Source organism: Vespa velutina, chromosome 1 (assembly GCF_912470025.1).
Source record: "Vespa velutina chromosome 1, iVesVel2.1, whole genome shotgun sequence".
In the NCBI taxonomy this organism is placed as follows: Eukaryota; Metazoa; Arthropoda; class Insecta; order Hymenoptera; family Vespidae; genus Vespa; species Vespa velutina.
Genome location: NC_062188.1, coordinates 7,670,372 through 7,691,569, shown reverse-complemented (window position 1 = coordinate 7,691,569; position 21,198 = coordinate 7,670,372). Strand labels below are relative to the sequence as shown.

At 40.3% G+C, this 21,198-nt stretch overlaps 1 protein-coding gene across 4 annotated transcripts; it reads left to right on the top strand.

Moving 5' to 3' along the window:
- The first annotated feature begins 336 nt into the window (after positions 1–336).
- LOC124950308 (protein lozenge-like) lies at positions 337–19,282 on the top strand. 4 transcript variants are annotated; one of them, XM_047496796.1, is made up of 8 exons: positions 337–444; positions 707–1,319; positions 2,859–3,503; positions 4,055–4,285; positions 10,189–10,302; positions 13,840–14,034; positions 16,183–16,545; positions 16,863–19,282. In XM_047496796.1, the coding sequence occupies exons 3-8, from the start codon at positions 3,194–3,196 to the stop codon at positions 17,204–17,206; spliced, it is 1,557 nt and encodes a 518-aa protein (XP_047352752.1). In that variant the 5' UTR covers positions 337–444; positions 707–1,319; positions 2,859–3,193; the 3' UTR covers positions 17,207–19,282. The 4 variants fall into 4 exon arrangements, with proteins under 4 accessions (XP_047352752.1, XP_047352770.1, XP_047352778.1 ...); XM_047496814.1 differs by lacking the exons at positions 337–444; positions 707–1,319 and adding an exon at positions 2,616–2,781 and having other exon boundaries at positions 16,255–16,545; XM_047496822.1 differs by lacking the exons at positions 337–444; positions 707–1,319; positions 13,840–14,034 and adding exons at positions 2,616–2,781; positions 10,384–10,446 and having other exon boundaries at positions 16,255–16,545.
- Positions 19,283–21,198: the final 1,916 nt, after the last annotated feature.

Genomic DNA, 21,198 nt, shown 5'->3' with positions numbered 1-21,198 from the left:
CGGAGCGCGCATTGGGAAGAGTGAGAGAGAGCGAGTGAGCGAGCGAGCGAGAGAGCGAGAGAACGAGAGAACGAAAGAGAGAGAGAGAGAGAGAGAGAAGGAAGGATGGTTGGAAGGAGTGGGGTGGCAGAAGGGTATGAGAGGAACCAGGAAAGGGGAAAGGGATGCTGCGTGTGTTGGCATGGACCAGTGCGTCAACGGCTGTTGCCTCACACGAACCGCCGAAATTATAGTTAGTGACCCCAACGGGTGTTCCGAAATACACCACAGAGTACCGTAGCACGCCCAGAATAGAAGCATCACCGAAGACTCCTCACGGATATCGTTCTATCATCCTTCTGGAATATTGTTCACGAATTACCTCGAGACATCCCAAGAGGACCTTTCAAGGAATCTCGATGATCCTGCCAAACCGAATCCTATCCTCTCGGATAATATCCTCATGTAATCGTCTTTAACTTCGTTAACTGTGCACTCGGAGTTTTTATATCTTCTCTTTCATATATTTCTTCTTCTTATTCTTCTTCTTCTTCTTCTTCTTCTTCTTCTTCTTATTATTATTATTATTATTATTATTATTATTATTATTATTATTATTATTTTAAGTGTGAACAGTGAACGATTAGAAATCATTTTAAAATTGATATCAGTGTTAGATTTTTTGTTTTTCTCTTTTCATTACATCGTTGACTCGTTTGTTTCGTAGTGTCAGAAGAATTCGAGTGTGGATAACGAACAATCATTATTCGGATTGGTGTTGTGTAATCGCGCGTGTCCCTTGGATGCAATGATTCTGGACAGTTTTATCAGTGATTAAGATTCCACGTACACAGAGTGTTATTAATACGAAGGGAAATCTTTCGTCGGAATTATCATTTTGTGCTATTGTGAATATGTTGTGATGTTTACGTTAAACAACGTCACTTCTTCAGAATAATATAACAAAGGTGTCCAACATTCGCTCATACGAGATATTAATTATAGAGAAGATCATTCGTCAAATTGATTAATCTCATAATAGAAGAAGAAGAAGAAGAAGAAGAAGAAGAAGAAGAAGAAGAAGAAGAATATTTCATTCATAAAAATGTTTCTAAAAATCAACCTTTTTCCTTCTGGACTCACTGAGAATTCATTTCACGAATCTTTTCAATGCTCCAACGACTTAGGATACCAATGTGTCTAACTATTCGTCCAATGACATCTCGAATTTTAATTAAAACTTGTCATAATCATAAACAAAGATTCGCAGGGATATCGAATAATCGTGTCACGCTCTGCGTATCGTTTTTCTCTAGAAGAGGCAACAAGCAACGAGCTTGGTAAGAGATTTGAATGCGAAGTTAAGCGGGCATCTTAGCCGTCGCAACGTCGTCGAAGATTCTTACGAAAGTTCTCGTAAGATCTCCGAGAAGGAGAATTAACGCGACGCCATCGAACACCTCCCCTGTTACCCTAATTTCTCAATCTTACTACGTTTTTAATTAGGAAAACATTTCGATGCAATATTTCCAATCGAATTTCGTCGATTCTTTTCAAATAGACATTTATTTCATACACGATACACAATAGAATACCTTTCGTACTTATTACAAAAGAATAGTCATAGAATTGGTCGCGTTCGACATAACGATATATATATATATATATATATATATATATATATATATGAATTACTCATTTAACGAGCGTAATGTAATAGCACTTATCGATTCTACATAATTTCCCGGGCGGTTTCCGTTCATTGGTAATCGTACGTAACCGATAAGCGATCGATTCTAATATTATAGGAACTATTCCGGGGCTGACTAAATTTCATCCTAGACAATATTAACGTGTTCCATTAGTTAACGTTGTCATAAAATAGAATAATTGTCATCGGAGAAACTTGTTAATTATTAGACGAACGAAGTGATTTACCTTCAATATCTAATCGTTGGTTATAATTTTGGTCTTAATTTTGATTTAGATATTATCTCATGTACGTTTTCGTGTCGGCAAAGAAGAAGGAAGGACGAAGGACGAAGGATTGACAGAGAACAACGTGGTAACGTACCACGTGTAGTTTGACACGCGGTCGTAGTGCGTAGGGGTTGAGAGTATTCGTGTGTGGGGGTTTGCCTCACCGGTGGTGGCCGTTCTTTTTCCCCTATTTTTTCCGTCCCCCACCACTAGCTCTCGCGGATCTGCCCCTCCGTACCACCTGGATACGCCGTGTCAGCCCCGGTGACGTGCGCAAAAATTACTGAATGAACGGTGACGTCACCAGGCGCCCGCGTGAAAAGTGTGCGAGTCGCTTCGTCGTGTCAACCGTTTTTCCCCTTCCCCCATCCACCACCTCCTCTTCCTCATCCTCCTCATCCTCCTCATCCTCCTCCTCCATTTTATTCTCCGACCTCTCCCTTCTCTCTTTCTCTTCGTAGTATTCTTTCACTTTCTCTCTCTCTCTCTCTCTCTCTCTCTCTTTATATATATATATATATATATATATATATATGTATATATATACATATATATATATATGTATATATGTATACATATCTCGATGGAGTCTCGTTTGTTTTTCTTTTTTTTTTTATTCTTTTCGTAGCATAGAGATTCAATGAGAAAACCAGACTCATCAAACGTAATAGATAGATGACCCTTAATAAACGTTCCATGTAATTCCAATAATTCCAACTATCGTATTGATTTGTTCTTATCAAAACATTCCTTGCGACTACTCATCCGAGCGTAGAGTTCGTATACAGTTGACTTTGACTTTGAGAGTCAATATACATCCGAGTCAGTATCTTCCATTAACGTATTCGACATCCGACGAAGAGTTTCTAGTTTGAAAATGAGAGTTTCTCTGGTTGCAGATCTTCGTTAATTCGTACCTAGATTGTGTATCCGGAATCATTCGTAAAACTTTGACCACAGAATGGGAGAGAAAAAGATGAAGAAGTTGATACCGTCGAATGAGAAATTAAAAGGGATGATGTATTAAAAGAAGATTTCTGCTTATTCGTTATAAGAACGAAAACGATAATGTTAAATGACTGAACTGGCCGATAAGAAAATATTCGTTAAGAAATATCATTGGTGTTATCAGATGAAGAAAGGATTAAGATTCTAAAGATCATCTTTTGGAAACTGGGTTGTTCGGTGGTTCGAACCGAATGGAAGGATGTTTCATCCGGCGTTCTGACTGCCTATGGATATATTCGACCGTTGCAACGGCGGCGGCGGCGGAAGCACGGTAACCGGAAGCGGCGGCGGTGCTTCGGTGAGGACATCGAGCAACGAGTCTGGCAGTGGAACGTCTAGCGGTGGAAGTGAGAGCGGCGGAGGATCGTCTAGCAGGATGCAGTTGACAGGAGCTTCGGCTCCTGGGGCGGCTGCCTCACCGGAGTCCGGCGTCTCGCCATTGACGGACGCTTATACGAAAATGACCAGCGATATACTTGCCGAGAGAACGCTTGGTGATTTTGTTAGCGAGCATCCTGGCGAACTCGTCAGGACAGGTGACTTTTTTTCAACTCTTTAGAATTTAATGTCACTCAATATTTCGAATGACAAACTTTCCATATAATATAATATTATATTTTTTATTCTAATTTTTATTTCGTTTCATTTTCATCAAAAAGAAAACAAAAAAAGAAGATTATTCATATATCTTTTTTTTTAACGTTACATTTATGTTTCTACGAAATAATCAACATTTTTTATTTCTTACACATCATTCTCTGTCACGACGAAAGTTTCTTTTTTTTGTTATAATATGAAATGTTATTCTTGTCATTTTAAATTTTAATTTTTGTAATACTTATCAAAGTCTGATATTAATATAAAGCTATAACAACTTTTTTTACGTTATACAATTTTCGGAGGATACGAACAAAATCATTGTCAAAATTTGTTTATTTTAATTAATTGTAATTATCATTGATGCTAAGAAAAAAATCTCAGTTAAAAACTTAGTTAATCGAAATCATGAACATGACCATCATACTCGTTATGTTACTTGAAGTTATTAAATTTTATTCTTATTATCGAAATGATTTTTTTTTTATAGGCTCACCGCATTTGGTTTGTACCGTTTTACCAGCCCATTGGAGATCCAACAAGACGTTACCAGTGGCGTTTAAGGTAGTAGCTCTCGGAGAAGTCGGCGACGGTACATTAGTGACGGTTCGAGCTGGTAACGATGAGAATTGTTGTGCTGAGTTAAGAAACTCGACGGCGTTGATGAAGAATCAGGTGGCGAAATTCAACGATCTGAGGTTCGTCGGTAGAAGTGGCAGAGGTGAGTCGAGATATTTTTTATAAAATTATTAATTACCATTTCTTGAATACTATAAAGGATAAAATGGGATTGTGAGAAATGGAATGGTTTCTTCTTGTATAACAAAATATTCACCTAACATCTTCGTTGCTTCGTGTTACTCGACGCGCGTTTTAAATTAGTTCTAATTAAGAGAAAGGAAGAAAATATAGAAAGAGAAAGAAAGAAAAAAAAAGAGAGAGAGAGAGAGAGAGAAAGAGAAAGAGAAAGATAGAGAGTGAGGGTGAGCAAAGAAGATTATTCTCGATCTTAAAAGACGGTGAAGTTTCTTGGCCTACTTTCTCCTTGTTCCATTCATAAAAGTGGAAAGTTGCTTGGCTTTCGTCGGCGAAGCGTGTCGCCCCTTGGCGTCGCGAATGAATACGAGAAAGAAGGGGAAGGGTGATAGGGACCCTTTTCGTAGAAGGAAGAATCCTCCTTGGTCTTATAGTAGTAGTAAGGGTAGGTCGTGGACGTCTTGAGACACCCTCCTTTTTCTTTAGCCCTTACCGAAGGGAAAAGTCTTGCCAGTCGTTCCTTTTCTTACTGACGTCGAACAATCAACTACCTGTTTTCTCTTAGAGTTTCCTTATTGTGTGAGGGTGGTTTTGAGAAGATTGTGACGAAGACGACGACGATGACGACGAAGACAAAGACAAAGTCGAAGACGAAGACGAAGACGAAGACGAAGACGAAGACGAAGACGACAACGAAGACGACGAAGACGATATCTTAGGGGTGGGTAATGGCTTTTATTTGTCCGCACTACCACCGACCGATCTAACGTTTATTTCACCAACCATCCTCCTTCGTTGAGAGGAAGAAGAGTAAAGAGGGACGAAACGGGACGCAACGAAGCCAAAAGTAGGGTTGCTGCTGATATTAATTGAGGTTTCAGACGGATTTTAATTAACGTTATTAGCCATGGTACTTCGTTTAATCCAATTCGACCTTGGAGAGCTTCTACTCATCATTCGACCTACTTCCAAAGCTGAAATTAATAAATTATTCCTTTAGATTAGAGTTCTTTTCCTTTTATCTCTGTCACTTTCATTTTTTCTTTTATTGACCTTAGCGAACATTTTGCAACGTCGAGTTTGAAGAAGTAAACGATTAGAATATTATATACGGTCGATAAGAAAACAAGTATTGTTTCTTTATCTATTGGATCTTACGAATCCTTCGCGAAGATATACTTTTACAAACGCAATTCTCTCTTTATAAATCACAGATTTGTCGAATTTTCTCTTTCTCTCTCTCTCTCTCTCTCTCTCTCTTTCTCTTTCTAGTCGTGCAACGAAGGGAAACTCACCCTCTCAGGATTTTAGAAGCTCGCGAGCGTCTGTCATTTGTCTGGGATTAGCTCTCGATTGTTTTCGCTTGGCATGGAATTAACATAAGCTTGGATGAAGAATGTAAGAGAAGTGTCTCTCGTCAGGTTCTCGTCTCTTCGTTCGTCTCTCCTTGAATATTCCTAGAAACCGATGTGCGCCGAACTGTCTTCCACGAATCTATAATGATCCTCTTGTTCTTCGAACATAAAGGCACTCAGACTCGTACGAACTCGAGCCTCAAGCTCATTGAATTTAAAAGGCACGTGAATCATCGAATCAGCATAGTTTGTAATTTTTAATAACGTTAATTTAAGAACAAATACCTTACTGATCTCAAAATTAACATCGATAAGTATTAATACTATAGTTCTTAGAATAACAAGAAGAAATAGAAAAAGAAGAAGAAGAAGAAGAAGAAGAAGAAAACACAAGCGTCAACGACATCGTTCGTGGAGAAGACTAGCTCGATAGTATGATAGTCGAAAGCTTTGCAATATCGATGATAAGCCGGAGACCCCTTGCCGCACGTTCAACTGTAATGCCTGCTCCATCAGAGCGAAATCTACCCCGAAGGTACTGGATCGTTTCTACCCCTTTGCTTCTAAGCCCTTTAACGAGATAGATCATTTGGGTGCTTATAGTTTCAGCCTAGGAGTATAGGAGTACGTTGGAACTTTGTTATCAAGGATGGGATTTCCTTCCTCTCGATTTCTAAGATGAAAGTGCTTTTTCGTGGCTCTAATCATATATACGAGGACCTTACCTTATCTCACTCTTTTTTTATCAGATAAAAGCGTCATTAACGTTAAGAGCGTGTCTTTCATGCTCTAGAGAGTCGACTATAATTAATTCGTTCGTAGGTGAAGTCGTTAGAATAAAATTGTTCACTCTCTTTCACTCTCTCACACGCTCTCTCTCGCTCTCTCTCTCTCTCTCTCTCTCTCTCTCTCTCCTTTTCTCTCATTAAATGTTCACAGTTGGAAACTAAATTTCATGAAACGACCATCGCTTATTTTCCGAAATTTAGAAAGAGAAAAGGTGTAGTAGCCGCAAGCGATAACGGCTCGGCCTGCGTGTCCTGACCATAATCAATTCGTTATCAGGCTACAATAGCGCATTTGCGATTCGTTCCGGGTAAAATTGAAATTAATTAATTGGCTCGACAGCACCCGGACAACCTACACATACATACATACACATACACACACACACACACACACACACACACACACGCACGCACGTACGTACGCACGCACGCACATACATAATATACATACAAAACATGTTAACATCGAGAGTATATATGCATGTAGGCGCATACCTTTCACGGAGAAACGTATGCTAACGAGCATAATCAGCGAATCGACGAGGACGAGCTATTACTCGATCGACTCTCTTCTCGATTCGATTTCATACAAATTCAATTTCGTGTCTTCGCGCCACTGCCCCTCTCATTCTCCCTCTCTTTCTCCCTCTCTCTCTCTCTCTCTCTCTCTCTCTCTCGCTCTCTCTCTCTCTCTCTCTCTCTCTATTTCTCCCTTCCTTATCCTCCTTTTATCCAACGTGCGTGTAAAATCTGGTTTCTAAAATTATAATAACGTTTCATTTCAAAGACAAAAGTTAATAATATATCGTGTACGTGAAATTTGTTTGTTTTCTTTTTTTTTTTTTTTCTTTTCTTAGTTAAATACCGAACACACAACTGTCAACACACAAATGTGTCATACTTTTTAAAATGACTTTCTCTTCTATTGAAATGTAGATGCAGGATGTAATAGTATCAACCCAATATCTCGGTTAAAAGTCAACATGGAACACGTAGTACATAGAATTTGGACGTTCAAAGTTTAAGTAGAAAACATTTCCATTCGTGTTCTTTCACGAATAAAGACACGTTAGAGTAAAAAGTAAAGAAATTATAGCAAGGAACGAACGAACGAACGAATGAACATACGAACGAACGAAGCGAGAGGAGTCTCGCGTTTGAAAAAAGAAAAAAAGAGATAAAAAAAAAAAGAAGAAAAAAAGAAAGAAAAAAGAAAGGAAAAAAAGGGTTGTGTCTCGCGCTAAAAGGGGAGAAGACTTTTAATGGTTGCACGGTGACTGGCACCGAGGGTGATACCGTGTACCTACGCGTACCTACCTGACTACGAGGCATAGGTAGTAGGTGAAAAGGTTCTGGCAGGCAAACAGGCAGTAGGCAGATCGAGGATGGCGTGACTCCCGGGGCAAACCTGGGGAATACACTGACTTGAGCTGCATCGCTCGAGGAAAACGAGAAGCTCGCGTGGCGAACCACCGTGTGGCCACGTTCGACACTCGCCATTATTTCGCTCTTTCTTTCTTTCTTTCTTTTTTTTCTATTTTTTTTCTTTTTTTCTTTTGTTATTCACAATCCCTATCCTTTAAACCTGTTAACTTGGACGGTGGAGAGGAACTGAAAAAGGGGAGAAAAAGGTTTAAGAGGAAAAGAACGGAGATTGGACAGATTTTCGATCAATGAACGTGAATTTATGAAATTTATTTTCATTCGAAATAGAACGTAGATAGAAAAATTTGTAATATATTAATAACAGAAGAATCATTGAAGTATTTAAATTTTCTTAATAGGAGTGGAAAACAAATTATTCGTTCATTCTTTTTTTTTCTTTTTTTTTCTTTTTTTTTTCTTTTTTTTTTTTTTCATTATTGTAAGAGAAATTAAATATTCGTAACAATTGAATTATCGGAACACGTCTTTTATGATTAATAATAATTTAGCAGCTTTTTCTAACGTTTGAGCTTTTACTAAACGACTCCTATTACCCCTACCGTTACGTTTGGATCATATTTTCATTTCAAAAGGAAATTTAGAATTATCCATCGTCCAAATTTGTCGACCGCAGCTTAATTACGACCATCAAGAATGTAACGTAAATATTAGACCGTCGAGTTCGAACGAACAGATTGCAACGAAACAGTAAAGTTGTATCGCTTTTGTATCAGGATATAAATAACATAATGCGTTTGAATTCCCCGTTTTCTAAACAGTCCGGAGGCAAAATTCGCCTGTTTTCGGCCGGTTTATATTATAGCATCCGATTACATTGAAATACACAATCATCTCGCTTCCATTAAATTTCCACTCGGTTGGCGATAAGTCCTATGGAATATGTAAGATCTTTTATGTAAATTGATGACATTCGTTGAAATCGTAACAACAAAATCATCATGTTGCGTTAAACGTTTCAACGACGACAACGAAAAAGAAAGAAAGAGAGAGAGAGAGAGAGAGAGAGAGAGAGAGAGAGAGAGAGAGAGAGAGAGAGAATAGCGAATATCAAATACAAGGGAAAAAAGGAGAAAAAGAAATCAAATCTTTTTTTTTTTTATTGTTATTGCATTGAAAAATATCGAACAGAAATCTTTGGGTCGAGATAAACACAGGATTGGTATGGAGAAGGGTTGGTTTAGGGGTGGCCCACGGGGGTTGACGAGAGCCAGTAGTAGCAGTAGGGGATGGTGGCATTGCGGTGAACCTCCGCGTGTTCGACGGGCCGCTTGCGTGTTTTCCACGACGGCGTCAGTTTTTCCGCGACATTATTCCCGTTTAACAGGCTTTTTAGCATAATTCGAGGCTTCCATTTACTCTCTCTCTTTCTCTCTCTCTCTCTCTCTCTCTCTCTCTCTCTTTCTCTCTTTCTCTCTCTCTCTCTCTATCTATCTATCTCTCTATATCTCTATCTCTATTTCTCTTTTGCGCGCGCGCACGTGCACACGCTCTGGCTCTTCTGGCTGGCCACCGTCACCGTCGACGACGCCCTCGATACATTACCGACGGCTAATTCGGTTACCACGGAGTTTCGCACGGCTAACCACGTTTGCGAACTTTCAGCGCCGACGTTGAATAGGTTTCGCGTTCGCTTTCGCGAATCGACGCGCCGCGAGAACGGCCGATGCGATAGGATGATAAAAAAAAAAAAAAGAAAAAAGAGGAGAGATAGAGAGAAAAAGAAAGAAGTGTAAGAGAGAGAGAGAGAGAGAGAGAGAGAGAGAGAGAGCGAAAGAGAGAAACAGCACTCATCCTTCTGGTCTCGACGAACAAACCGAACTCGTTTTGCGGTTCGTCCAATGGTTGGGAATTCGAAGAATTCGATCATCGCGCTTTGATTCTTCCCTATTTCCCCCATGAAATCTCGATTTTCTAGATTTCCCTTACAATGACCTTTCCTTTATTTTTTCTTTTTTTTTCTTTTTTTTTTTCTTTTTTTTTTTCTCGTCGATCGCATCGACTTTTTCCCTTTCTCTGTGTTTCTCAAGATATAACGTGATTGTTCTCGATTAAAAGGTATAAAGAAGTAGGCCTATCGACGCATAACAATCTGAATTTATTTGATGTTATACGTCGAAACAAATCGCTTTACCCTTTGTTAATTTATTATTTGGTGATAATTTAATGACAAAAGAAAAAATAAAAAGAAAAAGAAAGATCGCAGAACCTAATCTAATTCTCTGAATTTTTTTCTTGTTTTTTTTTTTTTTTTTTTTTTTTTTTTGATTTACATGTTACAGGAAAAAGTTTCACCTTGACGATAACAGTTTCAACAACGCCACCTCAAGTGGCTACTTATACGAAGGCTATCAAAGTGACCGTAGACGGCCCACGTGAGCCGCGATCCAAGACCAGTGAGTATCACTGTAAGCATTTCTATTCTTCTCTATTCTTCTATTATACGTAGTGAGTGTTATGCATGCTTGCTCTTGTAGTCGAAGAACTCATCCAACAGCCATGGCTTAGATGGTCTACACAGAACAACTACGAATTTGAAGGTATCGATCTTTGTTATCGCGTGTACGATTACTCGTGACCTATTTTAATGATGATTTCAAGGCTATGACTATAGTTATCGTATTTACCAGCTATTGTCTCTCTGTTCATTTCTCTCTCTCTCTCTCTCCCTTTCTCTCTCTCTCTCTCTCTCTCTCTCTCTGTCTCTCTCTTTCTCTCTCTCTCTCTCTCTCTCTCTCTTTGTTTCTCTCTCGTTGATTTCAATCTTACATAATAGATTCATCTCGATCTGAATTTAAAAGATAATTTTGTTCCCAATCAAGAATCTATTGCGAATGAGTTTATATAGATAGTAAACTTGGAATAGCCTTTCGTATGCGGTTCCTCCTTTAGCTGATGCCTAAGTTTCGTGCAATTGCCATTATTTATAAGTACGGCCTGGTCGGCCATAACATTGACAAAGGGCTGCGGCGTTACCCGCGAAGATATTGCGCGTGTTATGTCGCTAACACACGCTTACGCAAACTTCTCGGAGTAGTTCTCCTACTCGCACGCTATATTTGGGACATACAATTACCAGGAACTCTGTAATAGGAAGGGTAAGAAGGTCTCTTGGCCTCTCTTCTCACCGGAAAGGAGGAACGAAACGTCTTTCCTCGTTACGTAACCTACCAAACGTTATTTGCTTTTGCTCTACTCATGGTTGTTTCGAGACCCTTCTCGTCTAAGAGAAATTTAGATTCCAACTGGTTTGCTTACTCGAAGATTAGAATCGGACGGACATACATGGGTAATACTCATTGAACTTGACTAGGGTGCTAAGGAACGAAAGGAAATCGACTTCGAACTTCTCGAACTTCTCTATCTGGAGTCCTTCCTATCGATTTCATTGGACATCATCCCCCTTTACGCGGGGTGACTTGCCAGGGAATTTCTCGAGTGTTACCAGCTGGCAACGACAGCTCCTCATTTCGTTCCGTCGCTACCCGTTCTTCTCTTCTCTTCTCTTCTCTTTCTTCCTTCATACCTACCTTTTTCTCTCCTCTTCTCTCTCTCTCTCTCTCTCTCTTTGTCTGTCTGTCTGTCTCTCTCTCTACTCCAAACATTAAAAGAAAAAAAAAAAAAAAGAAAAGAAAATGTCCGCTCAATTTCGATCTTTTCTACTTTGTACAACATGGATTTTGAATTTCGGAGGAGAGAAACGTTTGCTAGGAAGAGCATCCGTACGAAGAAGAGGTGGTATGAGAAAGAGGAGGAAGAGGTGGGGGAGGTGGAATAGGAGGCAAACCTCTCTCAATCAATTTCCTTGGTCTTGCCGCCTTTCTGTGGCGGCTACCTTCGGCTACGGGACGAGGGTAGAATGTGTAATGAATTGCTTGTTTAATTAATTACGACCCTCGCGCGAGGCTACCGGAGAAGCTTCAGGCTAAGGCGTCTCTCTCTCTCTCTCTCTCTCTCTCTCTCTCTCTCTCTTTCTCTTTCTCTCTCGTTTTCTTCTCCCTGTACATCGCGCCCTTCGTATTTTCCCAAATGGATTTTGGGATTTCGATGGAGAATGCTTTTATGCTGAAATGAATGAAAAGAATCGAATCTTTGGATGAACGGGGTAAGAAAGGAAGAATTCGATTGTTACGTTTCAAGGATATTTTTATACCTATTAAAAATTCAGTTATTAGATATCAAAAAGAATCTACAATGACATTTAATATCACGTTTATTAAAAATTTATTAAAAATAAATAAAATAGAAAAGTAGAAGAATTCATTAAAAATTTTCAATGGAAAATTATTCTCAATTTAAGTATTGTTTATTGTTCCATATGCATATGCTATTAATTAAAATTACTTTTAATTATATTGTATCTATCGCTATATTCATCAAATGTATAATATAAGAAATGTGGGTAACTTTATAAGGGATATTTATAACACATAGCTATTTTTCACTTTACGTTTATAACGATCGTTGAATAAATGATAATTATAGGAGAGAAAGGAGAAGGGGTCGTTGAGTTAAAGGAAAAAGTAACAGAACCCACCCATAGGTGTACATCAAAAAAGGGTAAAATCGTACAGACGGCGATGACCAAAGAACCGTACAGGAGGGCCACCCAAGAGGGCTCGTGGTCCTTTTATCTCTCGCCGCGTCCCTTCGAATTGTCGTAGCACGCATCGTAGCCCCGTTTCAAGGCAACCGTTTATTTTAACTGAAGATCCAACGAGCCGACGTTAACTGCGATTATTTTTAACTGGTCTTAACTGATGATAGCCGAGGCCGTGTTCCTTTGATTTTTTTCATGAAATCGAAAGCTCTTTTTTCTCGTTTTTTTTTTTCGTATTTTCTTTTTTCTTTTTTTTTCTTTTTTTTTTTTTAATCGATCAGACAACTCGATTCTAACAATTCAATCAAAAGTTAACGAGATCGTTTCCATTCGTAGATGAGATAAGTCGAACTTCGTCCTAACTTTGTGATCCCGCAAAACGTTTCAAAGTCCGATTTACATCCGTCGGAAGGGCAAACCTCAAGAGCCTGTAGGTAGATCGTAGGCCGTATCGATGTTAAAACCGATTGAGTTCTCGATTCTCTTTCGATTCGAAAAGGGGGAGAAGTCGCGCGACGTCAGAGAAGTAAAAGGGGATGATATATAGAAAGAGAAAAAGGGAGAGAGAGAAAGAGAGAGAGAGAGAGAGAGAGAGAAAGAGAGAGTGAGATAGAAGAAGAGGGAGATACATTTTATTTCCCTGTGACGACGGTGTCGCCAACCCAATTAAAGACGTCCCAACAGGCGAGAACCGTCCTTCTGTTCTGCGGAACCGGCTGTCCCTGGCGTTTTAGGTTAACGTACGGACATACACACGGCCAAGGCAACGGAGAGCTCGAGTGACTGTCGGAAGAGAGAGAACAAGAGAGAGAGAGAGAGAGAGAGAGAGAGAGAGAGAGAAAGAGAGGGAGAGAGATTGAGAGGGTGATTCGCACTCGTACACCGTGCGTGGCTGGGTTTGGACGAGGGTGTGGACGTGGGGAGAGCGGAAGAGCCAGACTCCCGTCGTTCCGATAATCCAATCGAAGCCCTAATTCTAACTCGGCAACCCGAAATTCCCGCCGGTTTGCTGAATAGGGTATGCTCGATCTGGGGACACAATGGGGGCGCTACCATAGAATATCTCTAAGCGAAGACCAACCGAGAGATACGCTTAAACGATCGACGATTTCCACCTTGAAAATTCGAGAAAGGATGGTATGGGAAATAAGGGAAAACGGACGAACGAACGAATGAATGAGAAAGATGGAAATAAAGAAAAGATAAAAAGAAAAGAATTGAGAAAAAAAAGAAAAAAAAATTAGGAAAAGAAAAAATGAGAATTAGTAGGTGGCTTGATTGCGTTCGTTGAGCGTACCTCAAGTCCAGTGGACAGGCGCACGGTTGATCGCAGTGCTGTCTCTTTTAGGGCAGCAGCAACAGTTTCACGCATTCGCCTTTGCCTCGCAACGTGGTGCACCATTTTTCGCATCCCCACTGGTGGATCCTCTACAGTCTCTACCGAATCCTCTACAGCCGTTGCCGAACCCGTTACAACCACGGGATCCTCTGTCGTCTTTCAGGCACGCGATGCCTGGTAATTGTCAGAGTGAGTACCTTCGTTCAACCTCCTGCTTCTACTACCACTGCTACCATTATTACTTGTCGGTTCTTTTCTGGCCTCTCTCTCACTCTCTCTCTCTCTCTCTCTCTCTCTCTCTCTCTCTCTCTCTCTCTCTACATTGTAGCTCGGCCAGTTTGCTTGTATCCAACATGTGTTACCTTGCGCGCATTTACGCTTTTCCTCTGCGGCTTCCCTCTCTCTCTCTCTCTCTCTCTTTCTTTTTATCTATCTTTATCTTGTTTCTTCTCTTTTCTTTCTTTTTTCTATTGTTTTTGTAACAAGATTTATCGTAGGTATTCGGCTAGCTTTAGGATTCTATCGTACTTTTTGTTGTTTATCAAGTTTGAGTGACGCCTAAAGCATGCAATTTCCCGTGAAATATTATGTAAATGGATTTTCGTGTGATAAATATTTCCATAGCTTTACGAGATCGCATCGAGTTCTCTCGACTACTAAGAGAAAGAGAAAGAGAGAGAGAGAGAGAGAGAGAGAAAGAGAAAGAGAAAGAGAAAGAGAACAGGCTTCGAATTTGAGAATATTTCCAGACAGGCATTGCTACTGCGAGTTGGGTGGATAAGAGGTGGAGGAGTAACGCCGTTGCTTTTGGGTAGGCTCGGAAGCTAGCTTCTCGGCTTCAGACGCGGAAACCGCAAGCCTGTTCAAAGCTAGATTAAATATTATATTAAAGGGGTTGCCACGGGAGTACGACCCCGTCGGACGCCGGCGCGTTTTAGGGTGGCAGCTTCGTTTCTCTCTCTCTTTCTCTCTCTCTCTCTCTCTCTCTCTCTCTCTCTCTTTCTCACTCCAAGCTCGTACTACAAATTCACGTAGTATTCATACGTAAAGTATCCTCCTCCTCGTCGTTGTCGTCATCAGAACATTCGAAATCTCAGTGTCTTAATTTTCTACTCGCATCAGTCAAAGAGTTCTCCGGTTGCCTAATCATAAAAATTTTGTATAAACGATAAAGAAAAGTAAAGAAAGGAGAACGAAAGAAGAACACAAAAAAAAAAAGAAAAAAAGAGACTAATATCTGCTCGACTTTGATTCAAGAATCAATTTAACGAATTATCTCAGACGGGAGAAATCGGCCAGCCCGGTAAAATTCCTCGATAAAGTATGAAGCGCACGGAATATTTCCTTTATTAACTTTATCTCCCTGCCTTTTCCTCATTGAACCCGGTTTGTTCGATAATTCGAAAATTCTAGGCCGATATTTTGGAGTTAACGTTCAGACGTGCGAAACTACCGTAGCTTTGACTGGCATCATCTTCGGTCTGTTTAGTTTAGACGTTGAGATCTCTGCTGATTAAAAAGTAAGATAGAGATACATAGAAAGGGCCCTGTCCATTTAGTGGCACTTTAATCGCAACGTGGATTCTTCTTATGCGGGTGGCTCGGACGAAAGTTGTGTGGCTCTCTTGGAAAAAGGAAACACGAGAAGGAGGAAGTAGAGTTGGTGGATGAGGAGGAGGAGGAGGAGGAGGAGGAGGAGGAGGAAAAGGACGCGGTGTGGAATTTGGTGGAACCGGAACGATGTAAAAGCATGGCGGGATGCAGTATTTAGGGCTAGCTCTCGTGACGACGGGCCAGTGGCTCGTTCGTCGGCCGAAGCTCGTCGGTTATTTGAGTTGGCCGAAGGTACGCGGGGGGATGACCAACCCTTTGATCTCCGTGCCCCCTCTGCCTTGTCCGTTGCCCGCCATCCCCCTTCATACCTCGCCACCGAAGCCGTCACGCTCGTCCTTTCTGCCCTTCTCCCACCTCACAACCCCTCACGGAGTGACTCATTGGAAAATCTATCGGGGTAGCTGCCTATATCCTACGAAAATATATCCGGCAAAGAGAGCGCGCGAGAGAGAAAGAGAGAGAAAGAGAAAGAGAGAGAGAGAGAGAGAGAAAGAGAGAAAGAGAGAGAGAGAGAGAGAAAGAGAGAGAGAGAGAGAGAGAGAGAGAGAGAAAGAGAGAGGACGAATTGACGAGGTACCTCGTAAAGTGCTTTTAATCGACAAATAATATCCTACATTTTTTATCTTTACCTCGCTATTTTTTTTGGTTATTTTTTGGGGTTTCTGCTTTTTCGTTTTCTTTTTAGTTTGTTTGTTTGTTTTTTCTTTCTTTCGTTCTTTAAAGCTTTGAACATCAACTTACAAATGAAGCTCAGCGAGCTTTGGCTAGCTAACTCCCTTAGGGTCTTACACACAGACATGTCTCAATTCGGTTTGACGGCGAGCAACTCCTGGGGATACGGAAGTACAGCAGGATATGCTGGGTACCTTCCTGGTCCTCTTTCGTCTTGCGCGGCACAAGCGTCTTTTCCACCCCCGCCACCTCCTCCTCCTCCACCACCACCACCGTCGTCTTCTTTGGCGTCCTTCGCTGGTACCGCTGCTATGACCACGCCGACAGCTCCCGATTCGACTGCGGGATCGGCCGTCACTTCCGGTACCACCGGTACTACGCCTCAGCAGGACGCTTTCACCGGGGTATCCTCGCGTAAGTGATTTCGTATTTAAATCTTTTTTTTTTCGTTCGGGTTTATATCTTCGGACGAAAGGAAATAACGCTTTGCGGTCAACCTAAAAACTATGATTCACGAGTATTGGAGGATTTTCATGATAATAACAATAGTGATTACAAGTAGCAAAACAATTTTATTCATTCATGGTCCATAAAAGATATAATTGTAAATTGATTCGGCAAATATAGCCAACTCAAAATAGACTATAGTCAATAGGACCGCAAGGAGTTAAGAAATCCGATCAGCTGATCGATTCATTGCGATGTAGGCTCTTTTTTCTTGATCGTCACAGTAGTACCGGACACGACAACGCCAGGTCAATCCGATCCATTGGATCCACTGAGCACACTCATGTCCGGCACAACGAGTCAAAGATATCAAGACTACGTTTCTCCAAGGTCCTTGTCAACGGACTCAAGCACCACGGAGAGTCCTGTTCACGAGGAGCAAGGATTCGGCCAGAACTACGGGAACTACTTTCCAACGCCAGGCGTATTGCCGAGTATACTTTACTCTCAGCTCTATGGGAATCAATTCCAGAACTCGGAGAGTCCTGAACAGAGAGCAGTCACCGAGAGTTGTAGCGTTAGACAGGAAGAGGTTAGACCGGATAATAATGTCTGGAGACCTTATTGAGAGAGAAACGAGGCGTCGGGTCGTCATTCCCGATCGTCATTGAGCGTTCAGACATTTTAAACAGACTGTGATAGGTATTCAATTTTGGATTAAACAACGAGAGTCGTTATCGACGAAGCCGGCTGTTATTGTTTTTGAACAGAAGCCGATGAAACAACGAGTCTCTATTCAGGGCCGACACGTGAATGTTATTATACGTCTCCTCTTCTTTATCGGGCCACAAATTCGTTTTTATTTCTTCGTTTCTCTTAATTTTTTTTTTTAAACCTAACTTTACTTTTCTTCCTTCCGTGGAGATCTTCTCGAATCGTCGAGATCATCGGATCTTCGAAAGTACGAAAGAAAAATAATAAAAAAAAAAAAAAAAAAAAAAAAGGAAAAAACGCTTGGCTGTAAACGCACTCGTTTTCAGGAATTCGTGCATTAGGTGTTAAATAAACTATAGCTTCGCTATGGACCTCTTTCAATTGTATCTTCGAATTGTATCGACGAACTTTATCACGATGCAAAGGGACAATGAAAAGGTCTGTAATTAATTACGGAAATGGCTCGTGCGAGCGAGAGTGTGCGACACGGTGCGGCGGTTGGTATTAACGATTAGGCCAAATGGCGATATTGTATATAGTTGTACATAGATAAAACGTCTGTCGTTTCGTCGAATTCATTAATCGACAATGATAATGATGATGATGATGATGATTATGATAATGATGATGATGATGATGATGATGATGATGATGATGATGATGATGATGATGATGATGACGATGACGACGACGACGATGGTAATGATAATGATCATAACGATGATATTGATACTGATAATTATGACGACGATGATGCTATCGAGATACGACGCGAGAGACAATTTATTTCTTTATGTTTTCATAGTATATATATACATATATATATGTATATATATATATATATGTATATATATATATATATATATATATATATATATATATATATATATATATTTCGAATGAGTACGATATTTATATCGTGGGACATTTGTGCAATTTCTCGTCGAGTTCAATCTCGATGTGATCCGACGCTTACGGTGTTAACGTCCAGCGAAAAGTGATCTCTTTCGATTCTCAATGGAAGCGACAAAAATTTGATAAACGAATTTAATTTTATGAAAATATAGGGATATAACAAAAAAAAAAAATAAAGAAAACAAAAAAGAAAAAACAACAACAATAAAATAACATCGAACAAAATTAATGTCGTTCCTAGAGAGGGTAGGAAGAGAATCTTTGTCGCATAGCGAGCGAATGAGAGTGAGAGAGTGTGAGAATGAGAGTGTGAAAAAGGAAGCGAGATAGAGAGATAGAGAAAGAAAGAGAGAGAGAGAGAGAGAGAGAGAGAGAAAGAGAGAGAAAGAGTGAGAGAGAAAGAGAGACGAAGAACGACGGCGATGTTCGTTCGTAGATTACAAAGAAAGCGATTCAACGAAGAAAAAAGGCTCTGCACCAGTGGTATGCTGCCGAGGACCTCACATCGAAATTTCCGTTAAAGAAACGAAATTCGAAGTCTCGAAGCTCGGTTTTGCTCGCCTCGAGAAATAGATGAATAAGAGAAAGAAAGAGAAAATGAGAGAGAGAGAGAGAGAGAGAGAGACAGAAATAAAGAAAGGAAGATAGATAGATAGAGAAAGAGAACGAGAAAATCGACGCTCGAGATAAAAAGAACGAGAAAATCGACGCTCGAGATTTCTTCTTTCATTGTCAGCCCGAACTTCGAAATTTTCCCCTGGCCGTCGGCGACGCTTATTCGTTTTTCCACGCCGACGACGAATACACAAACACACATACACATTGCGTTCACGAGAATGATTTCCGATATACATATCCATTACCTATTGTTATCGTAGTTTTTGACCGAGTCGAAATAAAAAGTGTATTTCAAAATATGATGTTCGCTTTGTTATGTGTTCCATTGCAATTGACTGACATTACGTATGCCTTTTTTCTCGTTGAGAGATTTTCTTCATTCATTTTGTTTTTTTATTTTATTTTATTTTATTATTATTATTTTTTTTATTTTTCGTTTTATTAAATCATCACGTCTACTCGACTTTGTTTTATCATTCTGTTTTTCATTTGGAATCATAAAGACAGAGACAGAGACAGTGACAGAAAGAGAGAGAGAGAGAGAGAGAGAGAGAGAGAGAGAGAGAGGGAGGGAGGGAATGACTGTGAGAGAAAGAGAGAGAGAGAAAGAGAGAGAGAGAGAGAGAGAGAGAGAGAGAGACAGACAGAGTTAAACTCGTTTTAATTTCAATGACTGATCCTTCCAGCGATATCCTTGCCTCCCTAATTGCCCCTTCGACTTCGACTACGTTCCAGTTTGAATGAGGAAGCTACCATCGTTGGTGTTGCCGTCGGAGCGTTGGCGTCGGAGGGTAACGAGACGACGAATCTCTACAAAGGACCGCCAGCCTGCTATGGGTTCTAAAGGATTTTCCGCTGGAGGTGTGTGTATACATATGTAAATTCGCAAAAGATTTAATTAAACCTAAACGTGAAAAGGAAGGTAGCTAGCGAGACTCTCTTGCAGCTGTTTCGTAGAGAGAAATAGAAATAGAAAGAGAAAAAGAGAGAAGGAGAGAGAGAGAGAGAGAGAGAGAGAGAGAGGGAGAAAGATAAAGGTAATATTTAGAGAAAATTGATGAGTACGAAAATTATTATTTATTTTTAATTTAACGAAGCCAATCGATCCCAAACATATTTGACTAAACATATATATTAAAAAATATACAACGTGATCATACAATTCAAATTAAATACATTAAATGATTAAAAAATAATTAATAAATAAGTAACGAAAGGGTAGAATAGATGAATGAAATTGGGTACTTGATTTTTGAATTTTAAAGGTAATAGCAGAAAAAGAAAATAAAAAAAAAGAACGAGAGAGAGGGAGAAAAAGAGAGAAGAGAAGAAGCATCGACGAAATTTGTTCGGCAAAGCGGACGGGCGTTGTACTTTTACCATTTCGGCCGGTCGAAGTTACCGCGGATAATGTTTATCGCTGTAGCACGAGGGGGTGGCATACGAGCAAGCTGATAGACACACGGCGGTTCGTTGAGTGGGGGCGGAGCGGTAGGACTCCTCGTTTATACGCGGTGCCGGCATAATGGAGTAGAGTGGAGTAGAGCACGGATAATGGAGTATGAAGAATAGCGTGCGGTGAATGTCGGGATAGTCCCTCTCACCCTTCGGACTTTCCTACCCCTTCTACACATCCCGCCCCCTTTCCATATCCCACTCGAGCCACCAACAGCCTCATCTCTCTTTCTCTCTCGCTCTCTCTTTCTCTATCTCTATCTCTATATCTCTATATCTCTCTCTTTCTGTCTTCCATTTTGTTCTCCTCTTCCATCTAGTTTTACTCCCTTTTCCATCCTGCTGGCCCTGTCCTCTCTCTTTTCCGTCTTTCTCCTACCCTTCCCTTCGTTCTGTCCATTCGTTTTCGCCTCTCCTCTCTCTCTCTCTCTCTCTCTCTCTCTCTCTCTCTCTCTCTCTCTCTCTCTCTATTCTCCTACTCGCGCTTTGCAAGGGGACGGCAAACTGGACACGGCTCGTTGGCTCGTGCAGTTGGCCATACCGATTTATCGTCCTGCGACCTAGCCGAGCTGTGCTACATTACCGATTCGCGGTAAATTCTATTCGTGTCGACGACTTTTCTTCTCTTCAAATCATCCCTCTTATTTTTCTTCTATTTTGCTCATTAATTATCGCCAATGTAATAATACTTATCTATTATGTAGTTATTAATATCTATACGTGTTTGTTTCCTTTAAAGCAAATTAAAAATTTCTTTCAAATCATCGTACTTATGTAAACTGCACATAAATATTTTCAATTTCCAATTTTAATTAATAATTAGAATTAATATTTAATAAAAAAAAACTTCGATAATTATTCGATAATTGAAATTCAGCAGGTGATCCACTTTCACCTAGAATTTCATGGGCGAGATCA